The sequence below is a fragment of the Lacerta agilis genome, chromosome 1 (assembly GCF_009819535.1).
Source record: "Lacerta agilis isolate rLacAgi1 chromosome 1, rLacAgi1.pri, whole genome shotgun sequence".
Lineage (NCBI taxonomy): Eukaryota > Metazoa > Chordata > Lepidosauria > Squamata > Lacertidae > Lacerta > Lacerta agilis.
The window spans coordinates 50,428,049-50,444,304 of NC_046312.1; the positions used below are offsets into that span (position 1 = coordinate 50,428,049).

Here is a 16,256-nt window from a genome sequence, read left to right on the forward strand (position 1 = left end):
AGTCGCCCACTTGGCACTGCACCCTCTTCCTGGGTATAGCTTAAGAAGTTTGCAACTTGTCTGCCATGATTGCCATTTAAAGTGTGGCCATGCTCACGTTAAACATCAGAGGAGACAAATCCTTAAAGGGTTTCTGGGTAGCTGGTGCCAGCTGGAGCGAAACAGCACTGTAACATCCATTTTTTCAGTTGTGCTGCACATTTCCCTCACTCTACAACTTGCAGAACTTAACTAAATTCAAATGAAAACCATACCTTTTATGGGAGAGATTGTCAAGGATCACACGAAGATTCAAGTCAGCATTTGAAGTCATTTGTTAGGCAGAGATTCATTATATATTTTTAAAAGCATTTTCTCATTGCTTGCCTCAAGTGGGGCAAGCTCCACTGTTTCTGAGATAAATGTTCATTGATGTGCTTCCCAGTATACCTCACTAGTTGCCTTTCTCAAACTCTCATGCCATATGGTATCACCATATCCCAGTCCTTTTGCCAGTTGCCTACTGCTGCTTCTGGGTGCCGCATATATTTCTTTGCCAGTTTGTGTCTCCATAAGCTACTTGTTCAGCATATTGCTTTCATTATGGTCTTAACAACTCACCAGCATCTCTAGCAGCAAAGATGGGAGAGATTCAGGTCAGAGCATATGCCATTCCATTTAGGTTTTTCTTAACTCATGGGAAGTACTGAGTGAGAATTGCTCAGAACATAAGCAATGTACAAGAGTCACAAATGAAACTGTGCAAAGGACAACTGCAAAGGTTTCTCACTGCTTTCATTGCAGTTTGGGAGGTTTTTTTTTTCTTCCACACAGCTGAAAGGCACACACTGAAACATGAAGACAACAAGCTAATCAGTTGCTACAAAAGGCCAAACTAGGCAACATAATTTGCACGCAACATAGTGGTGACAAAACATTCAAAAGCTTTAAAAACAAAACAAATAATTATCTCTCCTTAAGGGAGACAGCACCAACAATTACAGATGAGAACACTTTTTTTAAAAATTAAGAAACGGTGAGGGAGTCTGCTGTAGAACTGCCTTAGTCTCTCCCCCCCCCCTCACAGGATACTGAACAGAAAATCCATTATGACAAAGTAAAGGTATGCACTAAACTTCTGATTTCATTCCATCCTCCTCCTGGACTTGAAAAGGATGCCTCTTCTGCTATTGTCCAACACAGCAGGCTCAGCTCCTCCGGTTTCCAGGTGAAGGAATCTATCAATTCCTTGTGACACAAGAAAGCTTGAAGCATCTTGATATTTCAGGTGATAGTTTTCTGCCCATCTTGACTGAGGACTGTTGTTTAACTTGCCTGACTTGTATACGTCATAATGCTTTGGCTGAGCAGTTCCCTTTGGATGCTGAATCCAGATCCTACTTAAATTTTTTGGGAGGGGGGAGATCCTTACTTTCTCACCAATTGATGTAGCACAATCATGTTAAAGGTGTGAGTCCCACGTGGCATCCTGCTTCATGGAGATCACCAGAACTCACACCCTTCCGGTCTTGTAGGCCCCTAGTGCAACCCAGTGTGTGTAGCTTCTGATGAATGACGGTCCTGGGAAACGACAACATAGTGCACAGCACCTCAAAGTTCCAGCCCCTGAAGTACAATCCTTTTGGTCATTCATATATTACAGTCCTTCCCCCCCCTGCACTTTGTTAGCCAAAAAACAAAAGTTCATCTTCTCTCTTTCCTTTCTTCAAAGCGTGTAGTCGGAATATGCTCAGCTGGTCACGGAAAGCTTTCTACTGGATCCCCCGAAAGAGGCACATGGCAAAGATCATGGCAAACAGCTGAGAAGTTAGAAATGAGACAAAACAGCCCGTTAAAATAGAAAGACTTGACCAGTCTCAGCTGTGGTCCAGCTTTCAAAGCAAGCACAGCACCAAACAAGCTTGAAGGGCACAAAGTCAAATATGCTTTGGGCCCCAAAAGAGCCCCCTAACTAGGGAATTCTGAACACAACACAGATGTGTACACATGTAACATTAAGCCAAGCTGTAGGGTTTGTTTGAACTAAGGTACACTTGCAGTTTAAGTGCACCTGCTCGGCTTCCCTAGCTGGAAAAAGGGACAAGCTATGGAACAGTTGGCTTAGTGTTGCATCTAAAGCTGTGCATGCGATTTCTCTGCCTCCAAACCAACCATAAACAAACTAGGTTTGTTCTTGACTTCCCAACCATGGTTTGTTTGGGGGAAACAAACCATGGGACATTAGCATGGTTGCAATGCTAATTCAGCCGGTCTGTGGTTGATTTCCCAATTATCTAATGGAGGAATTAAGTGAGATTATTCAAGCTGTAAGCCACTCAGAGTGGCTGGGGAAACCCAGGCAGATGGGTGGGGTATGATGATGAAATAATAATAATAATAATAATAATAATAATAATAATAATAATAATGTTGTGTGTGTCAGCACATTGCTTAGCATATGGAATTTAAAGCAAACCATGGAACTTGGCTTTAGCATTATATGCAAGCAGTCAATATCCTTTTATTGTTCTGTTGAACTATACAGCATTGGCCAATATCACTGGCTTATAAAAAAATATACATTTAAAAGCCCTCTTTGCTGGCATACTATCAAACATATGAATAACTTTCAAAATTAATCATTAAATATATCTATTTTGATTTTACAATTTCAGATAAATAAAACCCCTTGAATTCATTTTAGATGTGAATTAAGAATGAGCAAGTTCGTCATGTCTGATGCATCCATTGTTTACACTATGCCCAACAGCAGAGGGCAGTATCTGATTATATTTTCGCCCTTCAAATAAATTCTTCCACTTTTAAACTACTACAGATAATATACACCTAAATTAGACAGGAAGATGCGGTGGGAAGCTACAAAAAGGAAACCACATGATTTATGGTGTTTAGCATAACAACTCAAACTGCTTTGAGGTTTAATTTACAATTAAAAGGTATGCAAATTCTATTAAAAAGTAATGAAACCTTCCACTATACCTCAATGGCTAATACGCCAATGGCAAGAGCTCCTGCAAGGTACACGTACGTCTCAAAAGAGTTAAGTATCACAGTGTAGCAGCCCTAGGAAGAAAGAAACTGCCATAAACAAAACACACAGCCAAAGTGTTTCAGGGGTCATTTTTGATGACCTAGTAAGACATGAAATGACAGGTCCCTATTCAAGCATCCGTGGAGGAAGGAGCATCCATTAAAAGTTTATTTTGACAGCACAGCCCATAGGGACACAAAAGCTGATCAGCTAAGCATAATCCAGGAGTTACAGCAAGGATGACAGAAATATAACTACAGAGACCCAATTTGTTCTACAGGATGGATAGATATGTAAACAGATGAACAAACACATCACATTGCAAAGGAAAAGAGTTCAACAAGCTGACTTAAATTTTCTTTTTCAATCCAGCTCTGGAGATGCAAGTTCTTGAATTCCAGACACAGTCATTAATTGGTTTTAAAATACTGAATGAGTCTAGGCCAACTATTATGTGTTTTCTGAGGTGCCACCATCCTGACTTTTAGAAGACATCTGAAGGCAGCCCTGTTTAGGGAAGTTTTTAATGTTAGATGTTTTATTGTGTTTTTAATATTCTCTTGGGAGCTGCCCAGAATGGCTGGGGAAACTCAGCCAGATGGGTGGGGTATAAATAAATTATGATGTTGATGATGATGAAGTGGAACTGCAACATCTCCATTTTATGGCAATGAAAATCACAAAACTTGCCACCTTTAGAAGAAGTTCACGTTGTCTCTCTGGCTTGGCAAGATCTCAAGTTTTCAAACATTTTGCAAAATCTATTCCTTTTAAGGGTGCACCACCAGGGCTCTGCGGAGGTTGGGCCACCACTGTATCCACAGCCACAGCAGCAACAGCGAAACATAGGCAGGATGGCAGGGCCTGATCCCTTTGCCAGGTCTGGGCTGGTGCAGCTCTTGGCTTCAGGCCAGGCCCAATGCATGGCAGCTGCGAGACCACATTCAGCCCCGCACTCTCCCTGCCCTCAGAATGTGTAGGGACTTAACCGCTGGCCACCATTGGTGGGGGAAATGGCAGTGGGCGTCCTGCCCACCCAGCATGTTTGGCAGTAGGCTGGTTTAGCCACCAGAGTTGAGAGGAGGGACACCTCTATTCCATCCACACACCTGCCCCGCTAGACTGTGTTTGGATTGCTCTGCCTGCGTCTACTCCAGCTTGCCTTGGGTATAGTTTATAATATCAAATCAAGGTAGGTAACTTAACAAAATTACATGCCGATAATACTGAATCCTCAAGCCAATGACATCACTCTTGGTTCTGCAAGTTGCCAAGCTGTATCAACCATTCTGGGTCCCTCAATTTCCTGCCCATGTTTCCTCATGTTTTGGCACTTTACTCCAAAATAATCTCTTGTTCACCACACACCCCACACCTGCCCACAGGAATACTCATTCTCCCCTTGTACATTTTAACATGGATCACTTAGCCTCTTTGCTTCTGCTAAACTTGAGCAGCAGAGATTCTGCCTAGATGGCACTAGAAAGAAGGGAATATTCCTTGCAACTATTGGAACAAATATGCTGCCCAAAAGAGCTGGGCAGGGCCAGTTATAAGAAAAAAAACCACAGGTTTCAATTCCATATGGCAGATGGTTTGCAATTGTGAAAGCCACCACAGATCCTTGGGTTCAACTTTCTCTCCTGTTCTATAGGCACACTGTGTGATGTTGGGAAAGTTGCCATCTCTCAATCTCAGTTCCTCATCTGAAAAATGTGGGCAACAGTAAATCACATTGAAGGACTGTGGAAAGTATCATGAAAGATCGTTGAACACTTTTGTCCCACGGTGTTAATCAAAAAAGAAAGGGGGGAAGTCTACATCAGTTTTGGCACAAGTAAGATTTTTTTTAAAAGGGACTTTAAGATGGGTACTTGCACACACCACACATTTTGCCCCCAATAGTTTAAAATCCCATTTCTGTGTTGCCCTTACCTGTTGGTTTTGATACATATCATTACCCCTGAGACACTCTTCTTTGTTGTTGAATGCTCCTTTACGAGACTGGAGCTCCCGTCGGCAACAAGCTTCAGGAATGGCATCGTGTGAATACAGGGGACGAAGGTGAGGGCCAGTTTCAAAATCTTCTGGACCATTGACACCACAGCAGCCAAACTAACAGACAGGAAAGGTGATTAAATAGTTGATGCTGTCTCTCTGCAGGATAGGAGGCATCACAGAGCCCGTGAAAATAATATGAAACCTGAATGACAGAAGATGCATAGGAACCATCCATATTCAAATGGATTCAGTATGGCAGGCTGTGTGGCTTCTGCAGACATACAAACAACACACAATTCTAGATTCTCTCAAAGCTTTCCATGCTTCATTTCCCCCCTCTTTCCTCCCCACCCACCCTTTTTTAAAAAGCTTGTGACTAGCCATTAGGATTGCGAAGGTAAGCTTGAAACTGTGGGTGTAACATATGGCAAAACCTTCAAAGATCAAAGTTGGCTCAGGGGAGTTTCCAGTGCTCAGTCTTTGGTGCCCTGGATAGTTATTTGCTCTCATAATTAAGCAACACAAAGTAATTCTGCAAAATAAGCAAACATGTGCGTGTACAATCCACATGGTTTCTACTGCATAATTCAGCCTTTCTTGGTGCAGAATGTAGGTTGCCTTGACACAGAATATACACACATCTCAATATTGCTTTTAATACAGTGGAACAGCTTCCCTGGGAGTTTAAGACAGATAGAAAGGAAAACTACAAAAACCTGCCCTAACACAGAATGAAAGTGTTTTTCGTTGTTGTAATTAGTTTTATGGATAATGGCCAATGTTTTTTATCCAGTAGAATAAGACATCCTCTCCTGCCTGCCTATCTGCCCAAATCTTCCTGTAGCTGATGCTCCATTGGCACAGCCAAATGTAATGTACAGAAGGACTCTCGGTTTATTTTTAAGTAATTAAATATTGTCAGTGCCTGACTGATGGAAGGATGAGATTAATATTTGAGTATCTTCAGAACTAATGGACAAGCATTATGGTTAGTCTCCCTGTCTTCTTAATAATATAATGCTAAAATGAAAGGCATCACAACCAATTGCCACCTCAGTTGCAGAGGACTATTAGAAAAGCATTTCACATTCAGCATGATCCAGGAAGAGCAGGGGTGAGCAACCCATTGCCCTCCAGGTGTTGCTGGACTACAATTCCCATAATCCCTGACCATTAGCCATGCTGGCTGGGTCTTATGGGAATTGAAGCCCAATGATGTCTCAAGAGCCACGTTCCTTACCCCTGAAATAGGGCATGGAATCAGGCTTGATTGTAGACAATCCACCAGGCTGATGCAGCTGCACGTGTGTAAAAGAAACTAGAAATACCAACCAGCTGTTTGTGAAGAAATTGGGAGTCATTACATTTTACCACTTGGCCATTGTATCATATACCATACATATTTGTCTAGGCTTTGAAAGGCTACTTAAAGGTGACTAGTGATAATTCATTAGGGCTCAGGGTCCATCTGCAGTGATGCACTAGGCAAGCTACTACTCACTGTGATCATGACCGAGTTCCAGGTGGAAGAGAAGACATCAGAGTCATTGTTGCCTTGATAGTGCTTCTTCAGTTCCTTTGTAAAAAACTCTCTGGTCAACTGCAACATACAGAATGAAGCAAAACGAGAAATGATTCATGCCTGTTATTCAAAGTGCAGAAATATAGTGGCTAGCAGTGCTTAGATGCTGCCAGTGCTCTGAGCACATCATAGATTAACCTTACAAGATCATCTTAATTTTTGTGACTAATATGGGGTCCTAATTCCACCTGGGTCCAGGATAGCCAGCACGAGAGATGCTTGCTGATAAATTGATAGGTGATCTATATCCTTTATTCTGAGCTGGGATAGAAAAGGCAATGGCAGGAAGGGGCTTGAAGTTTACTCAAGACACTCCTGCCACCTAATAATTGAGAGAGAAGACCCCAGTTCAGTGGTGGAACTTATGATCTGCATGCAAAGGTCCCAGGTGAGGTTGGGAAAGCCTGGAGAAATACTGCACTTTTCTCATGCACTCCCATCTCTTCCTGCAAAGCCAAGAGGGAGACGTCTGTCAAGTTTCATTTCAGTTTAAAGTAATCTCAGCTTTAATGTCGCATTTGAACCAGGAGGCCCGGTCAAAACTGTAAATGAAGGTTCTTTAAAAGTACATCTGAACTAGGCAGAAGCATCCCTCCCAGCCACTCAGGAGGAGGAGAGAAAGGGGGCAAGGGTGTGAACTCTAAGCTTAGCTCAGGCTTGCCGAGCCTCATTCATGTAGTGCTACACCATGGTTTAGCACTGTGTGTGAACAACCCCAGTGTTGTCTCATTCCACTGCTTCTCCAGTTTTACAGCCAGTAATTATACTTTTAACACTGTACAAGTTCAGTGCTCATAAACTTTTGTTAATTGCATCTTCAACTGTCATGGTGAATGACAACTGCAAATAAAAACAGAAAATTGAATACCAGTTCAGGCCACTTCCCTCCTATAAAGGCTGGGAATACACTGAGAAGAATCTCAATCGAAATGATGACAATTTGCTGAAAGCTGCTTGCACATAAGAGTATCCTCCGAGGTCACTGCTAGAACCATCTTTCTAGATCCCTGTTATCGCTCATTCACAGATCCGTTTGTCCCATGAAAGCATGGACCCAAGGAGCTTTCTGCTTGACTTGTGCCTTCTAGCCATGGGTCCAAGCATTTTTGCCTTAGTCCTGCCACTTTCCCATGGCAAACTCAGTCTTTGGTGCTAAATCGGAACCAACGGCAATCTGCAGAAAACTCGTCTGATTCAGTGCTAAACCACAGGTTTTCCTGGGGGAAAGCAGCAGTTCAAAGTGTGGGTGAGCCCTTAGACATGACAGAAGTATAGCAGAACAAATTTTAACCAGGTAGGTGAAAACACATGTGCGTACACATATAGCATTCTGACGCTTCTTCAGCATTTAAGCAGAACGAACACTTAACAGTTAAGACTTAACAAGTTCTCAGTAATACAACGTGTGCTACCAACACACTGGGGGGTCATTTTACTTTTTATATTGTTTTCGCTAGAACTTTATTACTAAAATTAATGGAAATCCTGCAGACCTCACAGAACTTGCAGAGGGCTTGTTGAAGCTACACCTCCAGCAACTCCAATGTGAAGAGGCCATGTTCCCTTCGAGTGGAAATGCCTATTAGTCAGGCCGGATGGAGATTCTCCCCGGGGAAATAATGTAGCACAGTCAGGGGCCTTGGGGTTAGAAGGTGCCACTCCATGTGCTCCAGCATTGTGTTCCCCTTCCCTTCTTTTGCATAATTTACCCGCCCAGGCTCCCATCCTGCGGAGACAGCCGCCCAGACTTTTTATTGATGCTTGTCTGTTTCCTAAGTGCAGACTTTGAAACTAATATTACAGTTGGTAATAGTCCCAATTGGCTTCCTTTGACCAGTTCTGAAACAAAAGAGTCATTTGAATATAAAGTGAAACCTTTATTTTGACAGGCGTGATCCCAAAGGAAATGCTTGAGGTTTGTGTTTGTGATTTTTATGAGATTTGACCTAAAACAAAGCCCAGAGCTGGGATTGTGCTTATTAGCCAGAAAAGAAACTCCTTCCTTTCACTAGTATAACATTTTACTTTGTTCCAAGTATCTGGACAAAGGTGGGGGGGGGGAGGCAGTTAATAACATACGTCACATGGCTTATTTTCAGTGTTAAAAGAAATCCATAAAATAAAGCAGTCTAAAACCAGTAGTACTGACCATGCACTGTTTCTCTCCTTTATTAGAGGTTTGTGTTAAGTTGCAAAGGTCTCTCTATGTCCTATCCTCACTGCATAAAAATACTTGAATTAATAGATGCAGTATTCTGAAGTGATGCTGCTGCGTCTCATAACTACCTATGTCAGCATACAAATTTGGCACTCTTGGAATGTGTACTTTTATTCCCTCCAGACTGGAATGCAAACTGAGCTGAAGAAGAACTGTTTGGGGGCCCAGGGAGAAAATGGGATCCTCCGCCCACCTCCTTAACTGCCTGCTGTTGCAGCAGGGAGAAAAACCTTTCTCCCCATCTTCTCATTCCCTCCCCCTCCCCAAACTCCCCTTGTGCTCGGGATGCTCCTACATTACAGAAGGAAGGAAGGGGGTGAGGAGAGGAGAGGAGGTGATAAAGAAAGCAGGTTCTCTCCCAACTATAAGAACAGGTAAAATTTGAAATGACAAGAAAAAAAGAACTACTGCCACTCCCAATATGAACTTGACCTCAGGCGCTGAAGGGTACATCTATGCCTGTAATTGTTAAACAGCAGAAAAGTTATTCAGCAGGTATTGCTACTGCTATGAAAGCTGAAATGAATTGGGAGAAGCATCTCCCTGCCATATATATATTATTGTGAGCTTTCTGAAAGGCAACATTTGGCACATGATGTGGGGAAGGTAATTTCTCTCAAAAGGATCCAGACTGATCTAAGCAGAGTAGGAAGAATGGGTTCTTCCACAGCTACTACAAAGCTTGTTTATCTTCTTCTAATTGAGAGCACATCCACCACCTTAATATGCTGATCTTCCTAATGAGGTATTTTAGTAAGCTATGGCAGTTATTGACGAAAAGCAGCCTCCAGCTGCTACTAGATGAGCCTCACACATGACAAACAGCACCTAGCAGCAATTGTTGTAGTGCTGTCACATGTAAGAGAACAACCTTTCACATGTCTCTTACTATGGGACTTGCCCGTGACCTCTTTAGAGGAGAAAGCATCACTTTCTGTGGTGGTGAATCAACAACCACAAGTCTTCAGCCTCACCATTCATTTCGTTTTTAATAAGACTCAAGTTCTAAACTTCTAATAGCGGGTTTTGCTCTTTCACTTTGAAAACCACTTTGTCTTTAACATTGTTTTAAACCTCTAAACTGTGAGCTCTTCTCAACGGTTGCTAACTCTCCCTTGCTGGTCCCCTCCGTCTCCCTTCTCTTCTCCAACCCTCCGAGCTTTATTCAAGGGAAGGATCTTCTCCTCTAACAGCTTCAGCCATTTGAAACCGATTCCTTGCCTGTCTGCTTCACTGCTATCTGCCCTATTTCAAATCTCAGCAGATAACATCTCTCTTAAGCCTTGTTGTCGGTTCTTAATTTCTTCTTTCCCCTCTGCTATTAATTATTTACTTCTAACTATATAATTTAACCCCATATAGTTCTGTGAGAGCTTTGGACACAAGATGTTGTACAAGGAAAAGTTGTGTTGCACCATAAGGCAGACAGTGAAGCGTCTATCAATTACATCTGTCTCAAGAGGGAAACAGGCTATGCAGAGCATTAAGCATAATACCACCTCACAAGCCAATAAGATAATAAGGAAGTGCAGAGAGGCTGCATCTACACTGAACGGTGCAGCACTCAAAGAAATAATTTCTACACTTGCCAGGATATTTAATATCCTTTCACTCTGATCTGTTACTTCAGCACAACTAATTACCTTCAACTTTCTACCTCCATCACCATATTTTGGCCCGGCTGCCTCAGTAACAGTAGGCCAAAACATATTACATTACCACTTCACTCCAAATATTTATCTTAGGAAATAATTATCCACCCACTTCGTTGATTTAGCAACACCACACACTTGACACTGAACCAAAGGGATGGTGTATATGGCACACAGCTGTGTTCAAGTGGTAATTCTGGGCCAATCGGCCACCCCCGCCCTCCAAACAAACCTTCCCACCTCACAGGTTTATGCTGGTTTTTAAGGAAGCATTGTGCACCAAGATATTGTCACTAGGTCAGGGATAGCTCATGTGGTTTCCTCCAGATATTGTGAACTACTATTCCTATCAACCCCAACCACTGGCCACACTGGCTGGAGCTGATGGGAGTTGTAGTCCACAACATCTGATGGGGAAGGGCCACAGCTTTGCATGTGATAGGTTTCTGGTTCAAGCCCCAGCATCACCAGACTCCCCTGTCTGAAATTCTGGAAAGCTGCTGCCAGCCTGTATAGATTCTAAACTGTAGACGATACTGAGAAAGATGGACCAAGAGTCTTACTCTGTATGAGGTAGCTTCCTATGATCATATGCAACCTTCTGCAGTCTCTTCTCCAGGTTTCCCCTACCTGAACACAGCCTGATATGGTACCCTATTTATAGCCAAGTAAAGACCTATATTTTGGGTGGCACTGTGGTCTAAACCACAGAGCTTAGGGCTTGCCGACTGGAAGGTTGGCAGTTCGAATCCCTGCAACGGGGTGAGGTCCCGTTGTTCGGTCCCAGCTCCTGCAGTTCGAAATCACACAGTGCAAGTAGATAAATAGGTACTGCTGCGGCAGGAAGGTAAACGGCGTTACCGTGCGCTGCTCTGGTTTCAGTAGAAGATCAACCTTGCACAGAGAGGAACTGTCTAGGTCAGATAGGATGGCCTTGCTGAAGTGCGCATGAACCAACTCAGGGCTAAATGTGCTTTTGCCTTATATGTACAACAGGAAATGTTCCTTATATGGGCAAGGATGGACAAGGACAAGATTCCTGGGGTGGGAAGATGAGCCAGGGAACTGTCTATAAGAACTGTCTGAAAATTGACTAGCTTTTGTACTTGCTTGGATGTCTGAACACCGCAAGTGCCTCTGCATGCAGAAAATAAACCTTTCTCTCTCTGAAGCCAGCAGCCTCAGGTGTCTTTTCTGCTTCCATGTTTTCTCACCGGGCGCAACCATAGGAACCCATAGGGGCAAATAAGGCTTCAAAGCGAGATGAGTGCCGCAACCCCAGAATCATTCACGACTGGACTTAACTGTCAGGGGTCCTTTACCTTTACCTTTAAAGACCTATTTATATCTCTGTGCTTTACCCTCTAAGGATATGCACTTATTTGATTCTTTTATTGCTTCTGAATTATATGTTATGTATTTTTATGACACTGTGTTTTTATTATAAACTACCCTGACAATTTTATCCTAAAGGTACAGAAGAGATATATAATAGACTATACCTTTAAGAACAGAATGGGCAGCACATATCCTACTTGTCCTGCTAGCATCCCTGCTAATATAGCAGACTGGACTGGCTCAACTACAGTAGGAACACAAGATGCTACTTGGGGCAGCAATACATTTAGGGGAGTCAGTGGAGACTATGTGATCTAAGTGGTGCGTTCCATATTCCCTTGCAAAGTTGCAGAAGATGCCTTGGCCACAGTGCTAATATCAGAAAGACCAGTAAGGGTGCCCCAATAGCCACTGTAAAATGCAATGATTCTAGAATATGCTTCTCAGAATGCTCAGTGAGGCTCCTTGCAGCCATAAAGTGTCACACCCACCCAGCCAAGTATAGGCATATGTTGAAAACTTTGTGAGTTTTGAGGTCACTAGGTGGGCTGGATGCAAGAAATGAATGCAGCTTGTGCCTGAAGGATAGTTTGCACAGCCACACCCGTAGTCTATTCTTTTGGTTTCCCTTCCTTAATGCTGCAACATGCTCAAAAACACTGTACAATCACAGGAAAGCATGTCCCTATTGTTCATAGGCACACGGAAAGAAAAACATGCACACCTGGACTGGTGATACCTAAATGTGTAGCGTAACAGCTTGTTCAAGTGTGTGGTTTTCCTCTACTATGTGTGAGGTCTTCTATTTGTGCTGTTCTGAAAGAATTCAACAAATTCAGAAAACAAGAGCTGTATTGACCAGACCCCAACAGATCCCCAGGAAGTGGTCGCTATTTATAGAGCAATAGCTGTTGCCACCAAGACACAATTACGCTTTCTCCCTGCCTGTGCTACTTGAAATGGGGTATCTAAAACTCCTTACAAAGTGCAGTTCTTTCCCTTCTATTCAATTGCAGAGAACACCAGCTGAGAAGAGAGACATTATTTCTTCTAACCTTTGGACAGATATGACTCTTTCAGCACTGACTTTCTAAACCTCACTTCTTTACTTATTTTAAGGTCTTTTTTAAAATAATAATAATAATAATAATAATAATAATAATAATAATAATAAAAACAGCCTCTTTGAGAAAAATTAAACCGATGTTAAATCCTTGTTAAGTCTGCTGCAAGGTTACTCTATACTTGCTCCCTCATTAATTTCTTCTGTATAAAACACACACTACAATTAGTCCTGTCAAACCAGTAAAAGGCTTTTTAAAGAGAGAGAGAGAGAGAGAGAGAGAGAGAGAGAGAGAGAGAGAGAGAGAGATGATTGTTCTGCTTTCAACTGATTCATTAACGGGAGCAACCAACTGAAATACTACAACATATTACTACAGGTAAAGATCTTGAAGATCTTTAAAGGAAATAAAATAATTTTTTCTCTAAGTTGCAAAGCAAAGTACATATTGTTTAAGGAAATAAAAAGGTAAAGGGACCCCTGACCATCAGGTCCAGTCGTGTCCGACTCTGGGGTTGCGGCGCTCATCTCGCTCTATAGGCCGAGGGAGCCGGCGTTTGTCCGCAGACAGCTTCCGGGTCACGTGGCCAGCATGACAAAGCCACTTCTGGCGAACCAGAGCAGCGCACGGAAACACCGTTTACCTTCCCGCTGGAGCGGTCCCTATTTATCTACTTGCACTTTGATGTGCTTTCGAACTGCTAGGTGGGCAGGAGCTGGGACCGAGATACGGGAGCTCACCCCGTGGCAGGGATTCGAACTGCCGACCTTCTGATCAGCAAGTCCTAGGCTCTGTGGTTTAACCCACAGCGCCACCTGGGTCCCTGAAGGAAATAAACCCATGGAAATAGAGGTAATAACATATGTCCCTGATAGCATGGGCACCCAAACACAAGTGTCTATGCATGTTACGAACAGAAGCACACTTTCCAAGATCGTGAGCCTAGAGACATGGTGTGGCATGGGGACACTGTTTGTTGTATTAATAACAAGATGATATAAGCAATAGAATGTGAACTCCACTTTGGGGTGAAAAAGCCCCTAGGGTTCTTGTTCAACTAAATTGTTGTGCTAGCGGAAGCCAGCTCAATGATTCTCACTAGTGCAATAAGCCCCTTTCTTTCCATGTCCTCCCCAAATATGCTCTGGGGGGTCAAGAGAAACCTCAGAGCAATGCACAGCTGGAGGACAGGAGAGATTGTGGACATCAAGAGAAAACTTGCCAGATGGAACAAAGAACTGGGAATATTTGTGGGTGGGGAGTAAGTCCAAGATCCTCAGGGCTGTTCTGACAAACAATTAGAAGTATTGAATACTGGAAGTGGGTTCCAACCGCAAAATGAAATAAAGATACATATCTGAGCCCTGTTGGGGATGCAACACCACAATCTTGATTTTTTGCACAAGATCAAGCTACTGGATTTCAGACTGGAACTCATTGTGACCACTGTGTAACGTAAGTAATGTGTGCAATTCAGTTCCACAGTCCATAGAAACATAGGAAGCTGCCTTACACTGAGTCAGACCAGCAACTTTTCAGGGTTTCAAGCAGGAATGTCTACTTCTACCTAGAGATACCAAGGATTGAAACTGGGACTTTCTGTAGTTGCTTTACCACGGAGCCTTTCCAAATTTATGTGTTTAATCAGTCACATAAACCTGTAACAACAGCTTCCTAAATCTGCATATATTAAAAAAGCACCAAACTGATGGTAGAAAGCTTAGTAACAATGTTACTATGTGTCATTATTATTAGTAGCAATTATTTAGCAATTACAAAGGGTGTTAAGAAAGCAAAAAATTAGCAACAGGGAGCTGCAGAATTTGCAAAGTCCTTGAGAGAGAGATGGGCCAAAACTTGTATCTTGGAAGAAAAGAATCTAAGAGGGAGGCAGAGAGAGGGCAGAATAAAGGAACAGGAGAATGATCTCATTGGTAACACTGTGGATCATAGAGTTGATATCAGAAAGTCCGGAGAAAAATGACGAGTGACTAGAATGGAAAGTTTAATACTCACACAGGCCTTTTTCCATCTGGCCTGGGAGGACAGGGTCCTGACTGACTCCAACTACAAAAGCTGAGGTTGCTGCGCAAACTCTTAGGCTAGGGTGTTGTTTGGCAGAGGGTGTTGTGGTTGGGGGTTATCGCTGTTGATTTTTTTGTAGCCCTTGTGATTTTAGCCCTTGTGATTTATGTGGAAATGGTTTGGTTTAGTTGTGCATTTTTTTAAAAAAAATGTTTCATTTATTATGACTACTTTTGTTATGTTGTAGCTATGTATTTTTTTCATGTGGTGAGCAACCTTGAGCATGGTTTGAACTGTGGAAGGGTGGCATACAAATAAAATTATATATGCAGGTATGTATGTTTCTACATGGACAGGCAAAATCTTATGTTTTCTTGTACCTCAAGTGAAAGGTATATGTTTCAGACACACCATTATTCAAGCTCCCGCAGGGTGAACCAAAATGCCTCTTGGAAGCTTACACCGCAGCTTACTACAGAACACAATGGGCTCTTGGGGCTTGCAATGTTTTTTTAAAATCTAACCACCTACTTCCTTAAACATGGGGGAATTGAAAGCAAGCCCTGTGTTTATAGAGCATTGAGTTACACTATGCCAAAATTTCTGTCCACAGGCTCCTTTGTGCCATTCTCATTCTCACCCTATTAGTGAATACTTTGTTTTTCTGCCATTCCCATAGGTTTATTTGCTAAATGTCTCTATCTTTAGCTCTTCTTTAAAAACAAACAAACATAGAAATGAGGCGGCAGATTTGTGCCAGAAAACAGCCAAATAACAACAACAACAACAACAACAACAATTTATTATTTGTACCCCGCCCATCTGGCTGAGCTTCCCCAGCCACAAAAGCAAAGTAAAAATGTTGCAGGAAATTGAATTTGCCGAATAGAACAATGGACAAAAGCAACACAAGTTGCACCAGGGCACACCAGCTAACTTAGGCTACGTAATGTGTAAAGGTGGGTTTCCTGTGTTCACAACTACAACTAGAAAAAAAGTGAAAGCAAAAAAAGGAGAAGTATCTCATGTCTGCCTATATTGCAAGTCAACACCTACAAGAGAGTTATTAAGGAAGAGGGTGTTCCTAGGAAGCTTTGGTCATTGCTTCAAGTCTCCCCCCCAACCGAGGACCCCCCCCCCCATGTAAAAGCAAAAACCACCAACCCCTTTGTTTAGGAATGTGTGGTTGGTTTTTTTGTATTTTGTTTTGCCTCACAGAGAATTGTGGGTAAATCTGCACTCCTGAACTTGCTTGCAGCTGGATTTTGCAATTCAGTTTTGGTAAGCAGAAGGTATGCACAAAAATATGGGTTTTATGGAGAATATGCATACCTAATACATATTT

General features: G+C 42.5%; 1 protein-coding gene across 2 annotated transcripts in view; it reads right to left on the reverse strand.

Annotated features, from left to right (window-relative positions):
• Nucleotides 1-296: 296 nt before the first annotated feature.
• The window catches only part of TSPAN18 (tetraspanin 18), a 74,709-nt gene continuing 58,749 nt past the window's right edge, over nucleotides 297-16,256 (reverse strand). For both annotated transcript variants that reach the window (XM_033149426.1, XM_033149435.1), the window contains 4 exons: nucleotides 6,534-6,632; nucleotides 4,967-5,146; nucleotides 2,980-3,063; nucleotides 297-1,799 (listed from right to left, as the gene is read on the reverse strand). In XM_033149426.1, coding sequence (XP_033005317.1) covers nucleotides 1,752-1,799; nucleotides 2,980-3,063; nucleotides 4,967-5,146; nucleotides 6,534-6,632 — 411 coding nt within the window. In that variant the 3' untranslated portion in view covers nucleotides 297-1,751. The remainder of the gene's footprint in view (nucleotides 1,800-2,979; nucleotides 3,064-4,966; nucleotides 5,147-6,533; nucleotides 6,633-16,256) is intronic.